General features: G+C 36.7%; 2 protein-coding genes and 1 long non-coding RNA gene across 4 annotated transcripts in view; 1 reads left to right on the forward strand and 2 right to left on the reverse strand.

Annotated features, from left to right (window-relative positions):
• The window catches only part of Treh-2 (trehalase-2), a 95,556-nt gene extending 83,277 nt beyond the window's left edge, over positions 1-12,279 (reverse strand). The window contains exon 1 of the mRNA XM_062676391.1: positions 12,018-12,279. The gene's annotated coding sequence lies outside the window, so the exon portion shown is untranslated. The remainder of the gene's footprint in view (positions 1-12,017) is intronic.
• Positions 9,156-11,792, forward strand: LOC101743160 (uncharacterized). 2 transcript variants are annotated; one of them, XR_009976892.1, is made up of 3 exons: positions 9,156-9,985; positions 10,052-10,214; positions 11,159-11,792. It is a non-coding gene; the product is annotated as an uncharacterized LOC101743160 (long non-coding RNA). The 2 variants fall into 2 exon arrangements; XR_005246393.2 differs by having other exon boundaries at positions 9,156-10,214.
• A 1,773-nt stretch (positions 12,280-14,052) lies between the features above and the next one.
• VG (vitellogenin) lies at positions 14,053-25,211 on the reverse strand. The gene is given in 7 exon segments (NM_001043844.1): positions 14,053-15,222; positions 15,515-15,698; positions 16,429-17,307; positions 17,396-18,380; positions 18,462-18,669; positions 18,764-21,005; positions 25,138-25,211. Coding segments are annotated over 7 exon segments (5,349 nt in total). The 5' UTR covers positions 25,169-25,211; the 3' UTR covers positions 14,053-14,402.
• Between the last annotated feature and the right edge of the window lie 1,300 nt (positions 25,212-26,511).

Here is a 26,511-nt window from a genome sequence, read left to right on the forward strand (position 1 = left end):
CGAATACGGAGGGTGACGATTTTTTTCTAATTGTAATTCCTGTAGAGTTAAAACGGTTTCTCGTGCTGTATGAGGTCTCGCGTTATCATGGAGCAATAATGGTGAAGATCGATTCATGAGTCGGGGCTGTTTCACTGCAAGTTTTGCTATCATGTTTCAGAGTTCGACACAGTAGACATCTGCCGTTATTGCTTGACCAGATCGGAGAAAGCTATAGTGAATAACACCAGCCTGAGACCACCAAACAGTTACTATTACCTTTTTATTGGTAAGCTTTGCTTTAGGACACTGTAGCAGTGTTTGACCTGGGGTCAGCCATTGAATTTTTGCTTAAGGTTACCGCAATGAATCCACTTTTCATCACATGTCACAATTCGATCCAATATTCCTTCACTTCTGTATCGATTCAACAAGGCAACACCAGTTTTTTTCTACAGATCAGTCAAATCATGAGGTACCCATTTTTTATATATTTTTTATTTTATTGATTTGACGCAAATGAGTCAATATTGTTGGTAAGGTAACGTTAAGCCATGTCGCTAATTCCTGGGTAGTTTGGCTCGGATCGGCTTCCACCATCTCTTTCAATTCATTGTGTGGGCGGTCCTCCACGTGGTTCGTTCTTCAAATCAAAATTTCCATCATGAAAGCGTTTAAACCAAAATCGCACGGTGCGTTCATTACCAGTCCCCTCTCCAAACGCAACATTGTTATTGAGAGCTGTTTCTGCGGCGTTAGTTCCGCGTCGGAACACGTATTCAAATATTCAGCTTAGACATTCTTGTCTGAATATGTAAAAAAAAACAACTGAAAGTCAATAATCGAATGTTGCACATTTTTAAAATAAGAAGAACATCATATGTACCATTTGAAAAAAGTTTCACTCAAAAATCTCAAACCATGAAGGTTCTGTGTCAACTCGAAGTACCTATTACAATAAAACGACAATTTCATACTTTAACCCCTATTAATTAATATACTTTACAGTTTTCGTGGACACTCACGACTGACTATTCGAAGCGTTAGGTTAATGGTAAAATAAATTTTAATCATACAAATTGTGAACATTTATACATATATGTGCATACAAATATAGTGAACGATTGGCGTATTATAAGGAAAAGTATAGTGACAGATGATTGAGCCGTTTTTAGTATTGTTTGTATACCGTATATGTATATTGTTGGTATGTCGCTGCGTACGTGAGGACGGTCGTGTTGACATGGTCACGGGACGACAACCAATCACGGGGGATCGCTGGAAAGGCACGGCACGCTTATAATGATTACATCGATTTATTTAAACTTTAGCCCCACTACAGGAGCAGAGTTTAAGCGAATCAAAAGGCGAAAACTGAAAAAAATGACAATTTGCACTGCCTTTTCTAATCTATGTCAATTATTTCAAAAGTTGATTCGTGTATGAAAGTGGCTTTGAGATCGTTAAATTTAAACTGAAATACTTGATCCTCATTTTTTTTCGTCAGACCGTGCGTGACGGTAATGACTCACCATCAGGCCTACAAGTTCAATATTCGAACACACTATATATAAAAATGAATTGCTGTTCGTTAGTCTCGCTAAAACCCGAGAACGGATGGACCGATTTAGCAAATTTTGGTCTTGAATTATTCGTGGAAGTCCAGAGAAGGTTTAAAAGGTGAATAAATATGAAAATGCCCGGAATTATATAAAGACAAACAATTTTGATTTTCCCTTGATGTGTCCCACATTGGACGGATTCCTTTTGTTTGTTTTAAGTTTAGGTCTTTTATTTAACGATTGAGGCACTACGAAGTCTGCCGGGTCAGCTAGTCTTTTATAAATATGTATAACCACTTTTAGGGTTTAATCTCTCTCGTTTATTAAATCCCATGTTTCGAACACTACAGTATTCGTGGGTGCAGATACGACTCAGTTATAATTATATATACGACTCGAAAAAAACGATTAAAATATTACACTGCTTAAATATAACTAGTCAGGTCATAAGTATTGTCACACAGTAAAAACTTTTCTTTTAGAATGCTGGCCACAAAAAAGTTTATTGAATTCGAATATCGAATTGTTCATGAAAATAAAAATGTATACTTTTAGAATTTTACTCATTTTTTAATATGGAGTGGACGCTTAAAGAAGACCGTGTTGCAGTTATTGCGTTGCATCGTTGCGGTTACGCGCCAATTCAAATTTTTAAAATACTAAAAATTTTGAATATAACCAAAAGATTCGTTTATCGTATCATCAAACGATACAATGAAGACTCTTGTGTAGATGACAGGTCAAGAAGTGGTCGCCCTCGGTCTGTTAGGACTCCAGCAGTGATAAAAGTTGTGAAGGCGCGAATTCAAAGAAATCCCAAACGTAAGCAGAAACTGTTGGCCCTTCAGATGGGGTTAAGCAGAACCACGGTGAAAAGGGTGTTAAATGAAGACTTAGGGCTTCGGGCATATCGAAGAAAAACAGGACATCGTTTGAATGCTCGTCTAATGGACCTGAGACTGAAGAGATGCCGCGCTTTGTTGAAGCGGTACGCGGGCAAAAAATATCGGGAAATTCTTTTTTCGGATGAAAAATTTTTTACCGTGGAAAAGAGCTACAACAAACAAAATGATAAGGTGTACGCACACAGTAGTGAAGAAGCGAGCAACCGTATTCCGCGTGTCCAACGAGGTCATTTTCCATCCTCGCTCATGGTATGGTTGGGAGTTTCTTATTGGGGCTTAAATTTTCGTGAGAAAGGTGTAAAAACGAATGCAGTTGTGTATCAAAATACAGTCCTGACGAACCTTGTGGAACCTGTTTCTCATACCATGTTCAATAACAGGCACTGGGTATTCCAACAAGATTCGGCGCCAGCTCATAGAGCGAAGAGCACACAAGACTGGCTGGCGGCGCGTGAAATCGACTTCTTTCGGTACGAAGACTGGCCCTCCTCCAGTCCAGATTTGAATCCGTTAGATTACAAGATATGGCAACACTTGGAGGAAAAGGCGTGCTCAAAGTCTCATCCCAATTTGGAGTCACTCAAGACATCCTTGATTAAGGCAGCCGCCGATATTGACATGGACCTCGTTGGTGCTGCGATAGACGACTGGCCGCGCAGATTGAAGGCCTGTATTCAAAATCACGGAGGTCATTTTGAATAAACTTTAGTGTCATAAGAATCTATGTCTTGTTAAGTTCATTTTGGTATATGAATGGTTACATAATGAATAAACTTGTTTCAATTATTTTACATTAAACATGTGACAGAATTTATGACCTGACTAGGTATTATCTAAGATAGCTAAATTGAATCGGTTTTAATCATCCATATGACACTACTTAAACCTATTCAATTGTATGCAAAAACGTAATTATTTGGTGATAGAGATATCACATAAAAACAATCATATATCTCTGATATTTAGATCAATTGTTGGACCTACCATCATTCGTAAAATCGCAATCAATGTAACAATTAAACAAAATTACACAAATATTATACAAAATTAATATTAAATCAGAATCGGGGTTGATGCATATTCAATATTAAGAGTTGTGATAAATTGAAATTTTATACAATTGGAAAAAAAAACTGAAAATCCTTATAGACCTTTCATATAGGCTCTCTTCAATGAAACATGCTTATCTAAATAATAACGTGTCTTTACTTATGCCTCAATCAGTTTTCGTAAACGTCTTTGACATGTAGGTACCTAAACCTAAATTCTCTTCATCCTTCTTTTTGGCAATCTTATCTGTCATTCCTCCTTTACTTTTCTTCGATTTCCTCCAAATGGATTGAAGTCTTTCTGCCTAGATTTAGTAGTGGCCTTTTTAGTCGACACAAACTCCTACGCTAGCTACGTCTAGCTAAATAAATAAAAAAACCTAAAAAAAAAATCTCGTACCGTGAACACGCATAGATACGTCAGCTATATTTCTGACGCAAGTCCTGAGTTTGTGATTTCATAATAAAGTAACACTATAACACTTTTTTGTGGCTTTCGCAAATTCGCAATTCCACAAAAAAAAAAAAACATGACAAGTTTTGATTACGTCACGTTTATTTTCAAACGTTAAAATTAATTTCGTGATTGCCCAATTACGATTTAGCGTATCTCGGCCGTATTGTTCTGAATACATACTAGGTTTCATAAGCAATACCCTACATACATATATTAGAAGCATAATGTTGAGTATCTATGGTATTAACTGTTAAATGTTCACGATTGGTTTCCACGGTGAAGGAATAACATCGTGTAATAAAAATAAAACCCGCAAAATTATAATTTGCGTAATTACTGGTGGTAGGACCTCCTGTGAGTCCGCGCGGGTAGGTACCACCACCCTGCCTATTTCTGCCGTGAAGCAGTAATGCGTTTCGGTTTGAAGGGTGGGGCAGCCGTTGTAACTATAATTAAGACCTTAGAACTTATATCTCAAGGTGGGTGGCGCATTTACGTTGTAGATGTCTATGGGCTCCAGTAACCACTTAACACCAGGTGGGCTGTGAGCTCGTCCACTCATCTAAGCAATAAAAAAAAAATAACATTTCAAATTCTAAATAATTATAGTACCGTACCTACATATTGCAAATAATATACAAATTGCCACGTGATCATCTGAGTTATGGTTAGTTGAAATAATTTTGTGCCTGCTATTTCGAGTGATTTTTAGACAAAAAACATATAAAAATAGGTATTGCGTTTTTTTATGTCCTAACTCACGTGGTTCTTACTATACTATTTTAAATCTTGTTGTTACTCTCTTTACAAAAGCAAATTCTGATTTTTATCTTCTAGGCATCACTTATCACAGGAGGCAGATTTGAATTGAGATTTCAAGGTAAAAACCCCAAGAACGTGAAGCGTCACCTATGCAATAATTAATTGAAATACTTAAATTCAGCTCTTCAATCAATCAATCAATCAACAGTTTTTCAGCAACTGTCCAGAAAGGTTTTTTTTTTAAATCTTGAAGTCCAACATCAACCTTGCCCCGGGTCAAAGTTCTCGATACCTGATAAATATTATACGCAGGGGTCGTACTGAGGTCATCAGAAGTATCAATAAATTTAATATACACAAAAAGGCTATTTTTTTATTTTTTATTGGATAGATGTGTGAACGAGCTCACAGCCCACCTGGTGTTAAGTGATTACTGGAACCCATAAACATCTGCAACGTAAATGCCCCACACACCTTGAGATATAAGTTCTAAGGTCTCAGTATAGTTACAACGGCTGCCCCGCCCTTCAAACCGAAACGCATTACTGCTTCACGACAGAAATAGGCGGGGCGGTGGTACCTACCCGTAATATCTTTAGTTCGCTTGTTTGTCGCTCCACAAATCGTACCAATTTGTTTAAAACCAACTTATCTATGTACGAAACAACACTAGCAAGATTCAAATAACATTTATTTCAAATTAAATATCATCATAGCATACACGTTGTATGTCAAGACTCCGATTACAGTCCTAAGAAACAACGCCAATCCAAATATAGCCACAGTCCTAAGAAACGAAACTCAGGGCCGTTGTTTTTCCTGGAATCTGATCGCAGCACTACTAATTGTGTAGTGAATTTAAACAAACCATGAACCCAAACACATACAAAAAACACATCCAGAACTTAACAAAGCCCACCGAGTTTCTCGCCATATCTTCTCAGTGGGTCGCGTTTCCGATCCGGTGGTAGATTCTGCGAAGCACTGCTCTTGCTAGGGTTAGTGTTAGCATCGCGCCCAGGTTAGAGCCCGTGAGCTCACCTACCCGTCTGGAATAGCCCAGAGCTCACTTACTCACCCGGTTACGCTGGTATAGCTTCTCAAGACTAACAGCTTAGGTAGGAAAAAAACTTACTAAACGTAGTTTTTTTGTTATTTTACTCATAATCGCACATCAACAATAATGACACATCAAAATACAATTGCAATAAAAATACTTAAACGCTCTGGAACGAGTCATTTGTTTGAATGTTTCATTTGAATTTACTGATTACTAGCTTCGCCCCACGGCGTCACCTGCGGTACAAAAATAATCGCAGGTAACATCGCGGGACTCTGCTATCAATAATAAAATTTAATGTTTCCGGAGCGAAGCGAGGGCGGGTCGCTAGTTATACATATAAACCTTCCTCTTCGATCACACTATCTATTAAAAAAAAAACGCATCAAAATCCGTTGTTTAGTTTTAAAGATTTAAGCATACATAGGGACAGACAGATATAGGGACAGAGGAATCGACTTTGTTTTATACGATGTAGTGAAGAAAAAAGGTTTGACCGTAAATTTTTAAAACTACAGTTCATTTAAAATGCAGTTCACGAAATGAGTGCAAGCGGCCATTATTGTTGCGTAAGTTTGTCGTCAGCGGCGCGCCTTCGCCGCGGCACGTTGCCATTGGCCGCCGTGCGGGCGTGACCTTCGGCACGTTCTCATGGTGACTACGCGTTTTGAGCCACGTGAGATATAGGTACTTAATTTCTAGTCCGTGAATCACAATGATTCTGCGAAATCGGCACATAGCAATCGAGATAACGGTTATCGTAAAGCTATGTTCGAACTCATAGCAGAAAGATAAAAAAAATTACAGACAATTAAATCCGTTCGGCGGGAAATTAGAAAGTAGGCAGGGTATTCAACGTTTAATTATAACAAGTATTGTACAATATTCGAAATACGACCGTATTCACTAAAATCTCGAGGGTCGCTTTGAATTGATACACATTTGAAAAAAAAAACTCAAACTATATAAAAAACTGATTTATTAAACAATAAAATAACTACGTACTCAATGATTAATTGATTTGCTAGACAAAAACAAAAATGGTTGACAAACATACAGGAAAAATATAGTATGTAGTTTAAAAACAAGAATAAAAAACGCGCCTAATAGCAAAATCATCTAACAATTATTTATTTATTTTTTATTTTTTTATACTGTCAGTAGGTATAGGTTGACTTTTTATACTCTCGGTATGAGAGCGAAGTTTTTTTTTTTAAATGAAGGCATTTTTATTTGTTCTTGATGCGGTCTGCAAATTTTCGTAAGTTAATCAGACGTCTTGATGTTGTAAAAATGACATTCAAAAAGTCCGTTTTATGCAAACAAATATAGAGAAACGTACATATGAAGCGTGTTTTTTTTTTAAGTTTATGAAACTATTATATCTCATTTTAATAGTAAAATAAAATTATTATTGTGATATGTTACATTTTTTATTCAAGTAGGTATGTATTCTTAATGTGTCGATACAAACAGGAAGATTAAAAGGATCTTGGAACCGATGACCAGAGTACTTTTGTCATTTGATGAGTAGACTTGCAATTTGTATTGATTGTAAACGTTTTTTTTTTTTTGGTTTTCTTCATTTTGTTCTCGGACATAACAAAATTGTAAGGGGCACATCAATATGACTATATTTGTTTTAAATTGTGTTACCTCAGAGCGTTTTTCTAGGTGAACTGATGTCGACGATTCTATTTTTTATTCTTTTGAAAGTCGGTGCTTCTCATAGTTTCCTATTTAAATTTAATCAAGACCCGACCATTAGCTTTTGAGTTACGCTTAATAAAGCATAATAATATTGATTTCGACTACATTGATGAAATTCTCATTTTATTTTGTTTAAGACGATTTTAATTTTTTTGTCGTTTTTTTTTTATTGCTTAGTTGGGTGGACGAGCTCACAGCCCACCTGGTGTTAAGTTAACTGGAGCCCATATACAACTACAACGTAAATGCGCCACCCACCTTGAGACAAGTTCTGAGGTCTCAGTACAGTTACAAGGCTGAACAACAAGTTACAAGGTTACAAGTTAGAAGGCTGCCCCACCCTTCAAACCGAAACGCATTACTGCTTCACGGCAGAAATAGGCAGGGAGGTGGTACCTACCCGTGCGGACTCATAAGAGGTTCTACCACCAATAAGAAGTTTCTATTGGCAATTAATAGATAAACGTAATTCAATGACGTTTAAATCCTTTTGATTGCAGTAGTTGGTAAGGCTCTTTCGTAAACCCGGTATTAAGTACTTGCAGTAGTTCACAGAAATTACTAACGCGACCCACCTAGATTCATAATATTAATCTTATAATTCCATTGTTTCTGTGTAGGTAACACTAAAATTATAGATATAGAAGACGGAACTTCCGCACTATACGTCAAGATGGACGGAGGCGCTCACACTCTGGTCTCTATGGTATCCGGTATCTTTTTAATACCAGCCGATCCAGAATGTCATTTGGCCGTAAAAATCAAACAGAACCGAAATTATGTATTATACAAAAAGTATATTACACATTGAGCCCCTGAATTAATAATTTAGCAAGTTATATTTTTGAAGGATTGGCCGTTATAAAATATAGATGGTCGTTCTAAAAGACAATTGAACGAATTGTGAATTGATAAAGTATTTCTTTTTTACTACTTACCTATTTAAAAAAATATTCAATCGTGGCTTTCATACGACAAAGTTCTCATTGATTTTTTTTACACCAAGAGGGTAAGTCGACAAACCTGTAACCTCTGAATGGTTTTTTATGATTATCTAGCTCGGGTCTTTAATAAAAATTTCAAACATATTTGACGTTGTTTTATTTTTTTTAATAAAGGAACACTTATTGCGGCATAACTATAATAGTTAGTCATATGCTGTCGCGACACCTTTTGTAAATAATAATGTGTTCTACAAAGTTGTAGTACATTATTTTATTCTATCATCAATAGTTTTCGCAGGGCACGCGATGTAAAGAATATTTTAGGAATATTTTCAAAAAAGATTATAGCCTATGTCACTTGGGGATAGTGTAGCTTCCAAACAGTAAAAGAATTGTTCAAATCCATTCAGTAGTTTCGGAGCCTATTCAATACAAACAAACAAACAAATATTTCCTTATTATAATATTAAGTATTGGTATAGAAGTATAGATGATCTCGTGGGGATGCCGATTGTTTCGTTACAAAATAATTACTTATGCAATACTTACGCTCGAAATAGCATACTGGGAAATTTGGGGAAAACGTGCTTTGCAAGCCCCGAAATAAAAACTTCAATGCTTTTTTTTCTCAGTATTAGGTCAAAACAATAACCGATCTTGGCAACGACTCTTGATACATGATTAACCTAAGGACGGTGACATTGCCATGACCTTGCGTGTGGGCACAACTATTTACATAAATACACTGGCGGACATACATTTTTTAGGAATACTCAGCTGAAACTGTGACAAGAGTTTTAGCCGTAGTTTAAATAAAAACTATTTATACCGACGTTACCTTTCGTACAAAAAATGAAATATGTAAATGTTAACACTGTACTGCTTTGAAACGATGCCTTAAAACGAACTCCTATAGTTCTTCTTATAAAACTACAATTCGTTACGAAATGTTTTAAATTTTCGCGGCTATCTTTATTTACACCTACGATCTACATTTTAAGCACTATTTACGGGTTCGTACCTTTATTTTTACCCATGTCATGGGATCTTGGCGCTTGCTACAGCGACATAATTAATGCGGGTAACGGATTAAATGCAAAATTCTTTTGTTAGATTCAATTAAATGTGTTCATAATATGGGTAGGAGCGAAATTTAAAAAAAAGCAATCGTTACTAAATCATATTTTGTAGATATCATCAAAGGAAATCTTCCACCGAGCGGGTGATATTCCTTGGTAGACCGAAGGTCCGAATGTTGTTGTTGGAATTTTGTATATATGCAAGCCTATCTTGAAAAGGTCGTGAGCGAAATTCAGCAACTGTCAAATATCTTTGTTAAATGATGGCTACCCGCCATCCACATAACCGACGTGATTTGAACACGCAACCTTCTGAAGCCACAATTTGGAGAAAAAATCGTTTTAGTTCAGTGATAAATATCAAATTAGAAACAGAATACCAAAGAGCTTGTGAATTTTAAAAAAAAAGCAAAGAATTCCGTTAAAATTGGCAATCACATTTTGGCACATTGTAGTTCTCATTTTATAAACAGACAAGGTTAGCTTAAAATAGAATATTTGAAACTAGATTTTCTTTATATAACGTATTTTCTGTCTTATTTAGACAATATTAATAATCGTTGTCGTCGTGGCCTAAAAGATAAGACGCTTGATGTCTTCGTGTCGAGCGATGCGACCGTGCCGGTGTTCAAACCCCACAGGCAGGAAACTTTTTTAAACAACTCGAAAAAAGGAGAAGGTTCTCATGCGACAACTTTTTTTTCTAGGTGAACCCGTTTTCGATAGTTATATTTATCAAGATCTGACCAGTAGTTTTTGATCTTTAATATCTAATGCACATTTATTTCATTTCGATTACATTGATAGCATTCTCACTTTATTTTGAAGAAGTCTGTTTAGTTTTTTGTTAAAATTTTATATAATTTTATCTAAGAGAATATTTATCATGTGTAATATTTATCCAGGAACAACTTCTACAATGAAATTAAAACATGTTATAATAAAAGACCAAACCGAAAATTACACTGACCTATAGTTTTTCATAATTGATGATAACAGGGCATTTCGTGAATCTGTAAAAACAGGTACCACTATCCTGCTTATATTTATAGTGAAGCAGGCATGCATTCGAAGGGTAAAACGCTTTAGCAAATGAGATTGCGATCTTACATCTCAAGATGGGTGACAGTACTCAACTTATGATACAGACTACTAGCCACATAAGATCAGAGCTGTGAACTCACACATCCAAATAGAGTAATGGAATGCAGAGCCAAAACTTTTTTTTTTTATTGCTTAGATGGGTGGACCAGCTCACAGCCCACCTAGTGTTAAGTGGTTACTGGAGCCCATAGACATCTACAACGTAAATGCTCCTCCCACCATGAGATATAAGTTCTAAGGTCTCAGTATAGTTACAAGGGCTACCCCACCCTTCGAACCGAAACGCATTACTGCTTCACGGCGGAAATAGGCAGGGTGGTGGTACCTACCCGCGCGGACTCCCAAGAGATCCTACCACCAGTAACATTACTAATATATACAACTGTTGGTAAGCCCGGCTTGAATATATAGGAAATTTTACAGTATTCACACCCAAAAAGATGAGGGCAGTTTATGGATTCCTGTTTCAGATAATGGTCTGTCTATTTATAAACATACAGCACACAGCCTATGATATGTTTCAAACTGTAATTTTACTTGTTTGCAGAGTATATACAAAGGTTGGAACAATCTCAATAACAACCACAATTGATTTTCGTCTTCTTCTTCTTTCTATCCAATTACCCGCTGCTGGGGTGTAGGACTCGAATCAAATTCTCCCATTTGCATTGGTGAAAAAAAAGAACAATTGCTTAACCTTTGTTCTATTTTTATTCATAAAAGTTACCAGAGTCAATTAAAAATGCAAAACAGTCTGACATAGTCTTATTGGTCAACATGAAAACAAAACTTGATGCTAAAATAAATTAAGAAGTGTTTATTGTAGCTTTATCCAATGCAATGTTTATGGAATTATCAATCAAAAGAGTGAAGTTATATTTGAAACAAAATGCATCTCTGATTTTCAAAAAGGATGTCATTTCTACACTAAAATAGCATATTTCAGTGTTTCAGTTTTCTTTCAGTCAGCATGGTAATACCCACCAGCTTAGGCACACGATATTTCCTACAATGACTGAGTAAATATCTTAATAAAAAAGAAATTATAGAACCTTCACTGAACTGATATAATTGAGAAGACATTAGGTGTAACAAATTTTATGAAACTAAGTGCCTTTCACTAAGATAACATGAATCATACATACTTCTAATATATAGAAATAAAGTTTTTTTTTTAATTACTGCTTATAATCTTATTTCAAAATCTTGTAACAAACATTTATAATTTAATGTACAAATTCAAAAATAATCAAAATTTAGCTTTTTTCTCATTTAACATCACATATTATGTTTATTGAAAAGCGTTTTTTTATGTTTATTAAGTAAGCAATAATTTGCTTCTAAGCAACAAATTTAAATAGAGAATACTATATTACATACTAACATCAATGCAAAAAAAAACTTACTTTTTAAATCTCCGTCAACTGTTTATGCCTGTGACATTGATTGATGTGATTTGGAATTTCAATGTTTCCCAATGCACTTTAACACTGATTTCAAAACAGTCATTAATCGGTATTGAGCGCAATTCACGGCATAGACTTATATTTTTACGTTTTCACTATTTCACAGAACGAATTTCATGAAACTCGGCGAATAGTGTACGAATTCACGATTTTAAATAAATGTTTAGAACTAACTACCTATTCACAAATCGCTTTTTCATTTTTGACAATCAGCTGATTTCAAAATGCTGAAGTGAATCATTTTGCACCCTCTATATATATTATGATTTAGCTCTATGTCTTATGACAATTTTTCTCTCGTATTCTGTTAGCTTTGGCTGACGGTTTGCTTGTATGTTTGTAAGTTAGTTGCAATGTAGGTCAATAAAAAATATTTTCAATCAAAAAGATTTAATTATGGAATTCCTCATTCGTTCCTTCCATAACTTAGCCAATTAACTATCCTGAATAATATTAGGTACTCTTTAAAATACTGAACCTAACCGCTGCAGATATAACCTTTTTTGAATCATCTAATTAAACTTGGTGTAAACTTTGTAATAGAACCGCATGTTACAAATTATTATTTAATTCGCTGAAGCTGACCATTCGATGCTACTTAGTACCGTGAACAGTGTCGATCTGATTCTTCGACATGATACGTACGCTTGTAGAATTTAATAAGGCTTATAGTTTTTATTAGCTATGATCTAGGGACCGCAGTTCGGTCAAATAATCTGTGGGCCTGAAGATGTCTAGTTTATTTTATGTGCTGGCAGCACTATAATTGACTGCTGGGAATTCGCTAGAAGTAATAGTGTTCTGAGGCTGGGAAAGTGGAAACTGACTGTCGTTTATTCTATAAATAAATAAGTGGTAGTAAAGAGTATAGATGGAGAAGAAGTATATTATAAATTACTATCGGAATTAACTCAAAGAAGTGACAATTTCATGTCCATACTAAACAATGATAGTACCTAAACCATCAGGAATTAAAATATATAGTTATTAGGTATAATATCATCATAAATCATAGTCATTAAACACTTAAACTCAGTGGTTTTATAGAAAGTGTGCCGGGAGTGTGCACATATGTTCACAAAGTCCATATTGTAGGGAAACTTAGCTCCTCGGGTTCTTGCAAAAAGTTACTGAAATGTTCTAGTAAACACCACTGTTTTACTGTGACATATGTATTTGATTGAAGATTGTTTTAGACTCAACACTGGCAATAATGGCGTTACATGAAGGCAATTGCCATACTTAAATTATCGAGTTTTTAGACTTTTTACAGGGAGCACGAGAAACGAAATTATATGAATTATGTACGTATTTTATTTAGAAATTTGATGATTTCTTCAGGTTTAAACGTGTAGTAACGTTCAGCATCTGACAAAGTGCTTATATGTGGGAAAATTAAATAAAACTGCTGGTAGTAGCTTGTCAGGTTCTTCGAACTTATGTCCCAAGGTGGGTGGCACCATTTACGTTGTTGATGTCTATGAGATCCGATAATTATCATATAACACCAGGTGAGCTATGACTTCGTTCGCTCACCTATGCAGTAAATAAAAATCCATCCCAATTGATTAAAGTCTCAAATTAATCAAGTTCATTTCATTACATTCCATAATATAATTTATGATATAAATGTTAGATAATTAATTTCTATAGAAACATTTTATAATCTCGATATTAGCAACACTGACATCGTAAGAAACCAATTTTCATATTAAAAAAATATGTATTTTCAAATTTTTTCGTCTCATCTGATCTCGTTTCATTTAATTTCATCCCAATTGATTAGTCTCAAAATATCGTACTAATATATTAATTGAGATTCTAATAAACTTGATACTATACGACAAAGGAAATCGAAAGACAAAACGTATCTATATTAATGACGAATAAGCCACATTTAAATTGACTTTAACTGAATGTTTTCGGCATTAATGAACTGGAAAAAAGATTACTTTATAACAATAAAATACGAGATCACATGATAAAACATTTATTTTAAAATTCCTTTTTTTTGTACTTTTCTTGTTTGCTCGTTATTTCTAGTCTACCTTAAAAATAATACTAAAAATATTAATTATATAAAAATCGATACATAGAATAATATCACAATTACAAATATGAGACATACACATTTTGTTACGCATTGTCAAAAGATATATTGTAAATTTTCTTAATGTTAAAAATATACTATAGACATTTAGATAGAAAGTAGGTATATATGAAGCCAAACAACGTTGTAACATACTATATATTATATTCAGGGTCCGTTACACACCGCGCCGCTTCGTAATCCCATTAAACACTATTATTACCTACTAAATATATTTAAGGCTGGCAAGTTACCGGTACTTTGAATTGCTTGACGCTAGGTATTCCAGATACCTCGGGGTTCTGGCCCTTTTTGATCTGTTCTTTGTACATGCGGAAGTCGTGGTCGAGTTTCGATTTACACGTCACTTGAACGTGCTGTATTTTGTAGTCTCCAGCACGGCAATGCGACTGACACGAGGGGACTCTCGAAGTTGTGATACAGATATCGCCGTGGTTCTCATAAAACTGCACCTGTTGCCTAACTTCACAAGCGCCCTTGTGTTTGTCGTAGCTTCTAGACTTATAGACGGTTTCAGACTGCCATTGATCCTCACCGGAGGACTGTGATTCTTCTTGCCAAGTTGGGTCAGAGCGTAGGATGCTTGTGTACTTATATTCTGGGTAGTAAGCTTGTTGTGTTGCTAGAGCCTTCAGTTCCTGGGTTTTGGGGTCACTGTTCTCCTCATTTAGGCTGTAGGCTGCGGCATATAGCTCAGGCTTGTCGACCAAACCTTCTGGAGTGAGATAGTCGTCGCGCTGCTCGCCGCTCATACGTCCACAGATGCCTCTGGTCGAATTACGATAGTCCTGTGTGAAAACGACAAATCTCTGGCCGTCATATATAGCTCTGATCCTGTCGTCTTCTATATTTATGACCAGAACGCCGTCTTTGTGGGTGTGGTATTGTAAGAACGGTTGCTCCTTGACATCATCCCAGTACATGGTGAGGTCATCATCGGTGATCTTCTTGGTATTCGTCGTGACTTTCACTTGATATGCAGAGTCTCCAGACGCTGGTTGTATTTCGATCTCAAGATCCTGTCCTGACTCAGACCTGTTGACGTGAAATAGTTTTAAAATTTGCAAAAAAGGTAGGTACCACATCCCTGTCTATTTCTGAGGTGAAGCAGTAATGCATTTCGGTTTGAAGGCCGGGACAATTGTAGTTAAAAGTGAGACCTTAAAACTCATGTCTCAAGGTGGGTGGCGGCATTAACGTGGTAGATGTCTATGGGTTCCGGCTAACACTTCACTCACCAACTAAGCAATTAAAAAAAACTTTATAATAAAATATCTTAAAATCTGCGTTAATATAAAAAAGTCATTAGCTATATGAGGATACTAACTTGTAAGAAATATAGATCTCCTGTTGATCTCTCTGTTGCCTCCTGGACAAGATAGCCAACTCGTGCCAGTTGCCGCGTTGAGTAGACTCGTCCTGCATGACTACGTGCCAGGATCGAGATAGGGGATATTCGTAGCTGCGATTACTGAAGGTATGTATCCTTGTGCCATCGATAGAACAGTAGGCTGTAAGAACAAAGACAAAACAGTTGAATAATCATAATATTTAGTTAATGAGAATTTTTTTTGAAACCGTGCGGTATGTCATCTCTAAATTATATATCGGATCTATGGATCTATGTTACGTCTTCTATCTGAGACGCGTGTTGTAGCTGATATCCGTGGGTGATAGTGACAGCTTGTCCTCAGAAAGAGCATATATGTAATTCATATTTTAAACAATAATCTTTTTATAAATTTGTGAAGTGAGTAGTTCATTAAAAGCAAAAATCATAGGATCGTTTCTCTAATGTAATATAGTATTTTCAATATTGAGAATCGAGACAGCTTAAAACAATTCGTAATTGTAAAAATTATATTATTAGCCCCTTCAAGAATGTTATTATAATTGTTAAATAACTATGTATGTATAACTATATCGACGCTTGAAAGGTAAACGTGACTAAGCGACAATAACTGCTTTGTACATAAATGATAGGCAATAACCATATTCGATGCGCAAAAAATATATATTTCTAGGTCTATTAAAATCATTTCAATCCTACAACTACTAGCTAGATTCTACTACAGCTAGATTCGTTAAAATAAATTTTGTTTTCAGGTATTTCAATTTTAAATTAGTCCACTGTAAAGTTCACGCATTGTCGCTTAGTCACGTTTGCCTTTCAAGCGTCGATATATATATATATAACTATGTATGTACATCTGTTTAAATCATTTTACAAACGAAACTTACGTTGATATTGGTGGCCAGTGAAGTAATTGGCAACGAGTTCATAAGCTTTTAGCGGTTGGTAGAAAGACAAAGCACCAGGTGCCATTGTTGCAATTGGCATGTCCCTCATTCGTGCCTCTCCAGATGGGGATGCAATATCGACGGTGTAAGTACGATCGAAGTACGAGAAATCAATTTTGAAGTCCATTTTACCATTTTGAGTTAGTTTCAAAGGATTAGCTTCAGTATACCAGTAACCCAAGTACTCATAGAGTCTGTATGTGTGGTAGGAGAAGTTTCTGTATTGAGGACTCATGTCTTGGAATGAGACGGAGAATTCCACATGATCAGGCGCATGAGCCATAACGATAGCTTTGTGACAAGAATCTTGGTAGAAGTTATTGAGGGTGGTTTGTTGAGAGCATTGCTTGGCGAGAGGATGATTTTCTAGTTCAGTTGTATATTTTTTGGTACGATCGAAGCTTCCAGAGACACGGATCTCTCCACTCTGGCCGTACTTGAAGTGCATTCCGAAAGGAGCCCTCAAATCGCTCTGTAAAGCCTTCGAAAAGCTTAGGGAATGAATCTCCGGCTTCGTAGTGGCAAATACAGCGTTTATTTGTTGGTTTCCTTGCGTTGCAGACTTTGTGCCAGCAAATAACATTCCTTGAACCTTTGAATCGACCGGACTATCACCCCAGGTGCCAGTGAAAACGTAATTCTGATCTTGACTGCCCTCAAAGCTAGCACTCAAATCCACAACTCTCACTCTAGCTTTGTTAATGCCAGCAGAAACTAGTTTCACCATTTCGGCTCGACGTGTTTCGCTGTTCGGACTGAGGTCGTTGCGATCAGTAGCGTCTGTTAATATACCGCTGTTCTGTTGGTTGTAGTATTCATCTGAAAAAAACATATGGCCAGCAACATGAGTAATCAGCAGATTAGTAAGCTTAGGTTACTTAAAAAACTTGACGCAAAAATTACTTACCATAATAAGCGGTAATGGTCAAAGCCTTACTCTGTGATTGTTTGCAAAGGTGTTTTAAGTTGAAGTGGGTCAGAGCGATATCCTCCTGTGTCAGTAGTGACGCTAAGTTGGTAAAATAGTCACGGGAAGTAAACTTAGCGCCAAAGTTCCTCCAGTCGGAAGAGTATGTGTATCCTTGCGCGTAGATTACGGCATGTGTGGATTGACCGTACTTAGAGTCTACTGAAAATACCTTGCTTCTACGTTCGACAATTTTAGTAGCTGGGTCTTGAGAGATTGCAACAAGGGAATCCTTCTTTTGGCTGGCACTGTACGGCCAAACACTATAGTGAACTAAGGTCTGATCCTGGTCTGGATGCAGAGGTTCGACTCTGAACTTTATTAGTCCAGATTTAATTTCGATTCCGAATTTGAACGGTATGTTAAATTGGAGTTTATTCACAACACCTACACTGGAATATTGGTTGCTAAGGGTATCCATAAAGCCAACGTTTCCGTCAATATTCCTGGCGTATGTGAATTGCACGTCTTTAATCATGTTTGCCTCGTAGTATTTGTTATCCTTTGACGGGAATGAAAATTTCCCTTTGAGTTTGCTTTGGAAATGAATCACAGCCGGTTCTTTATATTTAAAGATGAATGGCATACCAGATGCTACTGGGAACATTATTGAAACTTGATCCTGGTTATAAACTTTTGTGTAATGCTTTTCAGCGCCACTCTCTACTTTTTTCATGTATTCGCTAATATATTGGGACAACTGCTGTAGGTCGGATTCGCTGAAACTGAATAATCTCTGGTTGTTCATGAAATCGACATAAAAAGATGCTTCTAAAGGCTCTTCCTCATCATTCTTTATATTTAAGAGCTTAGCGATTTTCTCAGCGGAATATTTGTGAGCTCTATCGAATTTAGGGTGAGGTGCGAATACCGAGTCCCTTAAGTAGTCTAAGAAACGTTCAGCACTAGAGAATGATGCTTCAATCTGTAAAAAACAAGACCGTACAATAATTAGCTGCTTAAAAGATTGAAGATTATTTAAAAAATAATTATTAAATAATCCTACTGTGTTTCTTTCCCAGGCTCCTCCCTTGGAATTGGTGACGATTTTAAAATCTTTTGGCAGAAGACTATCCTCGCTACCGATGTGGGAAATAACGAAAGTCCCAATGTCATTATCTTCGTCGTAGCTATCATCAATAAACTTAAATGAATGCTGGTAACCAAATTCTTCATTTGTAACCAAGTATCTAGCAGCTTGAGCCGTTCTAGATCTGAAATGAAAAAACAAAAAAAATATTAAAAATAACCGTGTAAATATTTTTCCAATGACAGAGTGTTTAAAAATATACGGTACAATAAACTCACAGATAAAAATTGCGTGGGTGTTGTAATTCAGCAGCTGATAAAATGGCGGACTTAAGAACAGCCCGAACTTCTACACTTGGATCGTTGTGGGTCATTTCAGCCATAGCTTGCATCATTTCTCCGGTGGGGTGGCTTATGAATATACTCTGGATCGCTGCAACTCTAACAGGATATGGCTCAGCCGTGTTTCTTAAAATGCTAAACAGGACAGCACGTACATGCCGATCTCTTAGCTTAGCCAAAGATTTTAAATTCTTCACAATATGAGTGCGAAGATAAGTAGATATTTCAACTTTTCCTTCCAAATATGGAGCGAAGACTTTGAGTATTTCGCGATGACCCAAATTACCAATAGCTTGAATGTAAACTTGAGCTTTCGTACTATCTTTATATTCAACGGATGCTTTCAAGTCCGCTGCTAGAGTAGGCAAAATTTCTTCGAGAACAAAAGCGTCATGTTTGTGCGTAAGGCGACCATACATGTGTGTCGGATAATAAGAGTGAGCGGTATAGTTATTAACTTGGCCCAAATTTATCAATTTTGTGGCAGCCATCAGGGCACTCGAATTGAGGAACATTTGATCTTTGACTGCAGGACTTCTGGCAAAATTGAAGAACTGTGTCATAATTTGCTTAGTGGGGTAGCGTAGGGTCCTAGGCAAAGCAGCGACTACTTGTGCAGCTTCTTCCTCTTGGATTTTTTTGTTCTCAATCCAAGACTGAATTTGTTTGAAAGCTGGCAACGTACCAGCTTGAGTGACACCATCACGGAATATCATCCACATGTCAGATTTAATGATATTGTTCGAAGTCTTCGCAGTTTCAATGCTTCTACTAGTTTGGCTGAGCTGTTCGGTGCTCATACTGGCGATAAGTCGAACGAGGATATTAAATTTGGATAGGAAATCAGATTTAGGCATATTATTAGGATTTTGCAACTGTTGTGCAATGTCTTGAAGAATCTTTTGTGCGTTCATTGCATTCTGCTTTTTGTCCGCGTGAGGTTGAGGGCTCATATATAATGCTGCATACGCCGGCTCATCAATGTCCGGGATGTCATCATTAATGTACGCTGAAGATGAATCCGCACTTGAACTTGAAGAACCAGACGAGCTTTCGCTGTTGCGTTTTTTGAGTACTTTGTGAACAGTCACCAATTTAGATCTCATGTAAGAACGACGCGATCGTTGATTGGACTGATGCGGGTGTTCGTGTTGCTCTGGGAAATTGAATTCGTGAGATTCCGAAGAAGACGATGACGAAGAAGACTCGTAATGCTTAGTCATTTGTTTTGTGCTTAAGGAATATAAAATGCTTTGAGCAGGACGCATCGCTTCAGCTCTCGGCCATTCAGCCCCACTGTCTTGATCTACTGAAATCAGTTCCATATGGACGTGACTGTATACTTCGGCTTTCTGTTTACCATAAAGATGAGGGTGGACATGAACGGTGCTCGTGGTTTCAGCTTTGTAAATAGGTCCCTCTTTGCCTGTTAAGATACGGGAGTAAGTAGCGCGGCCAATGAGCTGTTGTTCTTGGGTTTTGTGCGCTGTTCCAGTCCACTCAGCACCGACCGGCACTCCGAAGTGATAAGCGACCCGGTGGTGACAGTGACCGTAATTTGTGCTCTTTGTAACCTCAACAGGGTCCTGTTCGTTAGCGAACTTCGGAAGCTCTCGCCGCCATTCTGAAGCAACAGGAGATACCGTGTACAGCGTCTCACAATCACCAGTCACATCAGTCTCCATTTTCCTGAAAAGGCCCTGTTGCTGTTCTCTGTCGTAGTTGTTTTGAGAGTCGTGAATGATTCTGTGAGCCGACGTGTCAAGTTGCAGAGCGCTGATAAGACCCTTTATTAAATTCTCTTGGGGGACAGGAACTGAAGTTGGAAAATCGAGGCTTACGATTCGACCTCCGTCAATTTCAATTTCGAATACCTTATCGATGTTCGGCGTAGGTTGGTACTTGAGATCAACAGGCAGTTCCCTCGGGTCAGGGAGTTGCTCATTGAAGTTACCATGCTGTGGATTCTCTAGTTTCGCTTGGAGTCGGCCAGGACTCTTTACCCGGATTGTGAATTGTGCTTTGAAAGCGCTTCCGCTGCTTGGACCCTCCTGCAAATGCGCCAAAGTGCGAGAAGTGACCTCATACCGGTATTGTTTGCCAACCTGCCAAGGTGATGGATATGTTTGTCCGCCTGTGGACTGGCTCTGGCTGCTAAACCGATCCGAGGACACGGCGGCTGTAAACGAAAATTAATAATTAAAAAAAAAAATAGTTTAAAAAAACTAACAAAATACGCTAATAGAAAATCCAACTAAAAATAGAAAATAAATTTTAATACATTTGAATTAAAAATAGTGTAAGAAAAAATGATTTTATTTTAAAAAAGTGTTGTTAAACTATTATTTATTTTTAATTTTTTAGTTGAATTTCACTTTGTTCAATGTTTTTCTTTTTGTAATTTTTTTTTAAACATTATATTGTCATCAGTCTTTAATAAGTATACCAAATTTCGAGTTAATCCGACGTTTTGAAGGGGGTCAAAATCATGTTCAAAGATTCCGTTACATACATACGTCTGAAGCTAATAAAAGCGTATTAAAAATAATTGTAATTACAAGTGTCAACACTGTTCCATTACGCTTGGTTACGTTTTTTAGTAGCATTAAGATCTTTGGCCAAAAGAATAAGACACGAGATATGTTTGTATCGCGGGATTCGAAAACCCGCAGGCAGTACCAAATTTGCCAAATTCCTTAAAGTGTTAACGAAAGAATTCCACTAAGAAGGAATAAAAAAAGCTAGAGCATACAACCACGCACTATTTCTGCTGCGAAACAACTATGCATGTGTTACTGTTTGAGACGTTATACATTACGAATTAGATTTAGACCTCAAGTTTTTGTTGTCTATGAATACTGTTAACCGCTTAACACCAGCATCGGGATTCTTTAAACCAAGAACTTTAGTAACATTGTCCGTAAGTCGAAATTGGTGTAGAACAAATTTAAGAGAGAGCAAAGTCTAGAACGTTCTGTTGATGAACGCAGCAGCTCAGATGGTGGGCTTGAACACTTTTTTTCCTACCTATGCTGATAGCCTTGAAAGACTATTTCAGCTTCTCCTTGGCGTGTAGGTGAGCTCCCGGAGCTCAAACCGGGAGTATTGCTAACACTGGCCCTAGCAAGAGCAGTGATTCGCAGAATCTACCACCGGATCGGAAACGCGACCCACTGAGAAGATCCGGCGTGAAACTCAGTGTGCTGTGTCTATGGGTATAACACTACTGATAACCATTTACCACTAGGACTGTGAGCACGTTCACTCAAGCCGAACCAACCACTAAACTGAAACCAATGCTATCTTATCAAGACGTTACTGGAGTTTACATCGCAACTTCAAATGCATCCTTGTTTCGTTAAATTTTGCCAAAGCAACTCACCGTTGCCCTTCAAGCGTGAACCAACTGCGGAAATTTTATAAAAAAAGTTATCGTTCTAATCAAAAAGGATCGCTGCCTTCCAAATAGTGAGCGTCTATTTTTTCTAACAAAATTAAGGGCTCTCTCATTTTCAATCGAAACGCAATCTTTAAATCTGAAACTTAAGTTGTATTTTCTTTCGTATTTTATTCGTTTATCGTTCAAAACAATTCGCAATGCCAGTGAAAATAATATTTTAAATTTCTTTCGCAAATCTATCGACGAAAGCAAAGCATTTCATAGACCTATAAAGCTGTTAGATTGTAAATAAGCTATTTTTGGAACAATAATGTATATTTATAGAGAAATATTTTTAATCAAATCTCTTTTCAAGTAATTTAATTTTATGAGAAAATAGTAAAGTAGAATTAATGTAATATTTTACTATAAAAAAATCGTTATTAATGTTTTTTTTTTTACGATGACTCAATCGCATAGACTACTGTCACGCATTGACAATAACATTGACAAGAATACAACTAAGAAGACTCATACAAATTGCAAACGAAAAAAAAAGAAGCTAAACATACAAATCCAGGTTTTTTTATAGTACATTTTCTCTAGTAACAATTGATGCTAAAAGAAAATGGCGATACGATAAGTTATAATTATCATATTTGTGTCACATTGACAAACAATTGTCTTTAATTTTTTTGGTTCTATAATTTTTATAAGAGGAATCCAATATTGACCCACATAAATTTCAAAATCAAATTTGAATATAGGATTTATGTAATTGAATTCTTAGCTTAGAATTTAATGCTTAAATATAAATAATATTAATTTTTAAATTCGATCGACTCACATATAATTATTTGTTTACACCTAGTAGTAGTAGCAACAAGTAGTTTAACGGCTGTTTGGTGTAGTAGTAAGTGACAATATAGTCACTACACAAGGGGGTCGCGGGTTCGAATCCCGCCAAGGGAAGATATTTGCATGATAAATATAAAATGTCTTTTCCAGGGTTATGGATGTATATTAAATATATGTACGTGTATAATAAAAGTCTTACATTTATTTCCGTTATCTGGTACCCGTAACACAAGTTCTTTACGAACCTAGCACGGAACCAGTTAATGTGGCGTGATTGTTAGTAAATATTTATTTATTTACATATATGAAATTAACAAAGAATTATAATAACTATTGTAATTATTGGCTTGATAATGTGCAAAGAGATAAAATAACGTTGTACATTGTAAATAATGGTTATGACATTTTGGCATATGCAATGAACAATGCAGTCACTACCGCCATCATAGCGAAGACAATGGGTTATTTAAACTTTACTATTTTTCAAAAGATAAAGATATATTTAATACCGTTTATTATATCTTAGTGCAGTGATTCTCAACCACTGTGCCGCGGCACTTTTGTGTGCCGCCAAATTTCAAAAGTGTGCCGCCAAATTTTGCAAATATATAATAATATTAATATTATTAAATTATATCATTTAAAAAGAAAAATATTTTTAACATGAATATATATTTAAATCCACAAAAAAATAAATTATTTTATTATTTGCTTTGCAACGCGGATTTTCTTAGTGCCAAATTATGATGAAGCGGCGTGCATAGCAATAGGAATATGTCTCAAGTCGGCGCACACTTGCCACTTCTGCGTACAAAACGTGTTGTTTTAGTTATAGTTGGGATTCACCAGGTGTTGCATAGTAGTTACTGCACCTTTTCTTTCGTTAAAATTGGCAAATGTATGTGATTCGGTAGTAAGTAAATAATTTTTATCTTTTTCTTTGTGTGCCGCCAAATTTTGAAATCGTTAAATATATGCCGCAACAAAAAAAAGGTTCAGAATCACTGTCTTAGTGAATTAAAACACTATCTCAACATAAACGAAAACAAAGTACAAATATCTTATCTTATACCTTTAAACGAGCAATTCTTGTATATATATAATCTGAATCTCGGAAACGGCTCCAACGATTTTCATAAAATTTAGTATACATGGGATTTCGGGGGCGATAAATCGATCTAGCTACGATTTATTTTCAGAAAATGTTATTTTATTCGTTTTATCAATAATCAACTCTACCCGACATCTATTGGCGAATAATAATACTATTTTTCTTAATTGAGGGCAACTAACCGCTTTAAAGACACAACAAGATGGCGTTATCAAAAAAAAAACCGGGCAAAGCTCGGTCCTCATCTAGTAAAGGTTTAAATGAGTTAATTTTTTGTGGGCCGGCGACATAAAGAACAGTTAGGTAGGTAGCCTGCGTTCCCTAAAGACTATCTCAAGACAACTATTAGGCATTCTATTCGCCCTGCCTATTTCTGCCGTGAAGCAGTAATGCGTTTCGGTCTAAAGGGCAGGGCAGCCGTTGTAACTATACTGAGATCTTAGAATTTATATCTCAAGGTGGGTAGCGTGTTTACGTTGTAAATGTCTATGGGCTCCAGTAACCACTTAACACCAGGTGGGCTGTGAGCTCGTCCATTCATCTAAGCAATAAAACAATCTTTATTTACATTACACGCAAAATTTACATTACATGCATTTTGAATATAATTTCGCTCGCTTCTGATTTTGTATCAGTCAGTACTAAGAGTTTCCATTTAAATTTACCTCGAATATTATTTTAGATATAAATAAATCGCGTTAGCATCGTGAATTATTTAAATAATGCATTTGTGTTATACATAATATCTCAATTACTATAAAAATAAATAATTTATTTCCGTGCACGACTGCGTGGAAGCGATTATTACAAATATTTATATTGTATTGAACGCTTATTTGTTTATTGCGGTTCAAAAAAGAAATATTCTTGCATATTACAAATGAAAATACATCAAAAAAGCAATTGCAGTTGCACATTCGAAATAAAAAAACGCAGTGACTGTGTAATTAGGAATTATCTTACCTATAATTGCCGCCAAGACGAATAGCTTCATTGTACTAGCTCCGCTGTCAGTCTGCTGAGCTCCGAAGGGATCTGAACATCTCTGGCCAGGTCACCCCCTTTATATAGGGAGGGTACACGCGTCCCAGAACTGTGACCCTAGATAGTAAACACAGATAAAATACAATGTAACGAATCATTTTCTTATTCCTTTGTCTTTGTGGAGACTGAAATTTGAGGGAACTGGGGCGAGGAGTTAAATCAAGCGCGAATATTCGCTTTTAATAAAATAAAAATTAGAACGCGAAAGATCGCGTACCATCCGGCTATGGAATGAGCTCCCCTCCACGGTGTTTACCGAGCGCTATGACATGTCCTTCTTCAAACGAGGCTTGTGGAGAGTGTTAAGCGGTAGGCAGCGGCTTGGCTCTGCCCCTGGCATTGCTGAAGTCCATGGGCGACGGTAACCACTCACCATCAGGTGGGCCGTATGCCCGTCTGCCTACAAAGGCAATAAAAAAAATATCTGGAATTTCGAATTATAGGAATATGGACAAAATTGCTTTTTTTTTCCTACCTATGCTGATAGCCTTGAGAGGCTATTTCAGCTTCGCCCTAACGTGTAGGTTAGCTCACGGCGTTCAAACCGGAGTGTTGCTAACACTGGCCCTAGCAAGGGCAGTGCTTCGCAGAATCTACCACCGGATCGGAAACGCGACCCACCTAGAAGATCCGGCAAGAAACTCAGTGGGCTGTGTCTATGGGTTAATTCGCTCGTCGAGCCCTTCGTCGCAAGCGACGGGTTCGACGACAACGGTGACCGGTGCTTGTGGTACCTAAAAGCACTGTTAATGGATCGGGAGGAACCGTAATGACGTGTTTTGGGCGACGTCGACTGTTTACCATTCGGTCTACGGGATCGGGTATGTGATGTATCGTGATGTGGTGTATCGCTTACGATCCTAGAGCTGTATCGGGAATGTCGTAAGCCAATACGGTCCTGCCTAATTTTGCCACGTGACAACAATGCGTTCTTGTTAGTAAGCTGTGCTAGCGGTTTCACCAATATCATCAAGTCCTTATAAAAAATCAATTGATTACTAAAACAAAAATGTTATAAGTATATTCTTTGTGCACTATGTCTATACGAATCGTATTCACAAAACCTTTCTAATTCGTGATCTATTTATCATCTTTTCTATTAGAAATCGACAATCAATAATAACATTTTCGCTTCATTTTCCGTTTTAGTCGAAAGGTAATGTTGAAATTTTGCTTGTGGAAAACAGTAGGTACTATACGGATGGTACTCATGCAGTGGAGTCTTTCTCTGGTTTCAAGGGCAAAACTGGTAAAATTTTGTCAGAACAGTACCTTACTATCTGAAATCAGCTC

This window comes from Bombyx mori, chromosome 27, assembly GCF_030269925.1.
Source record: "Bombyx mori chromosome 27, ASM3026992v2".
Classification (NCBI taxonomy): Eukaryota; Metazoa; Arthropoda; class Insecta; order Lepidoptera; family Bombycidae; genus Bombyx; species Bombyx mori.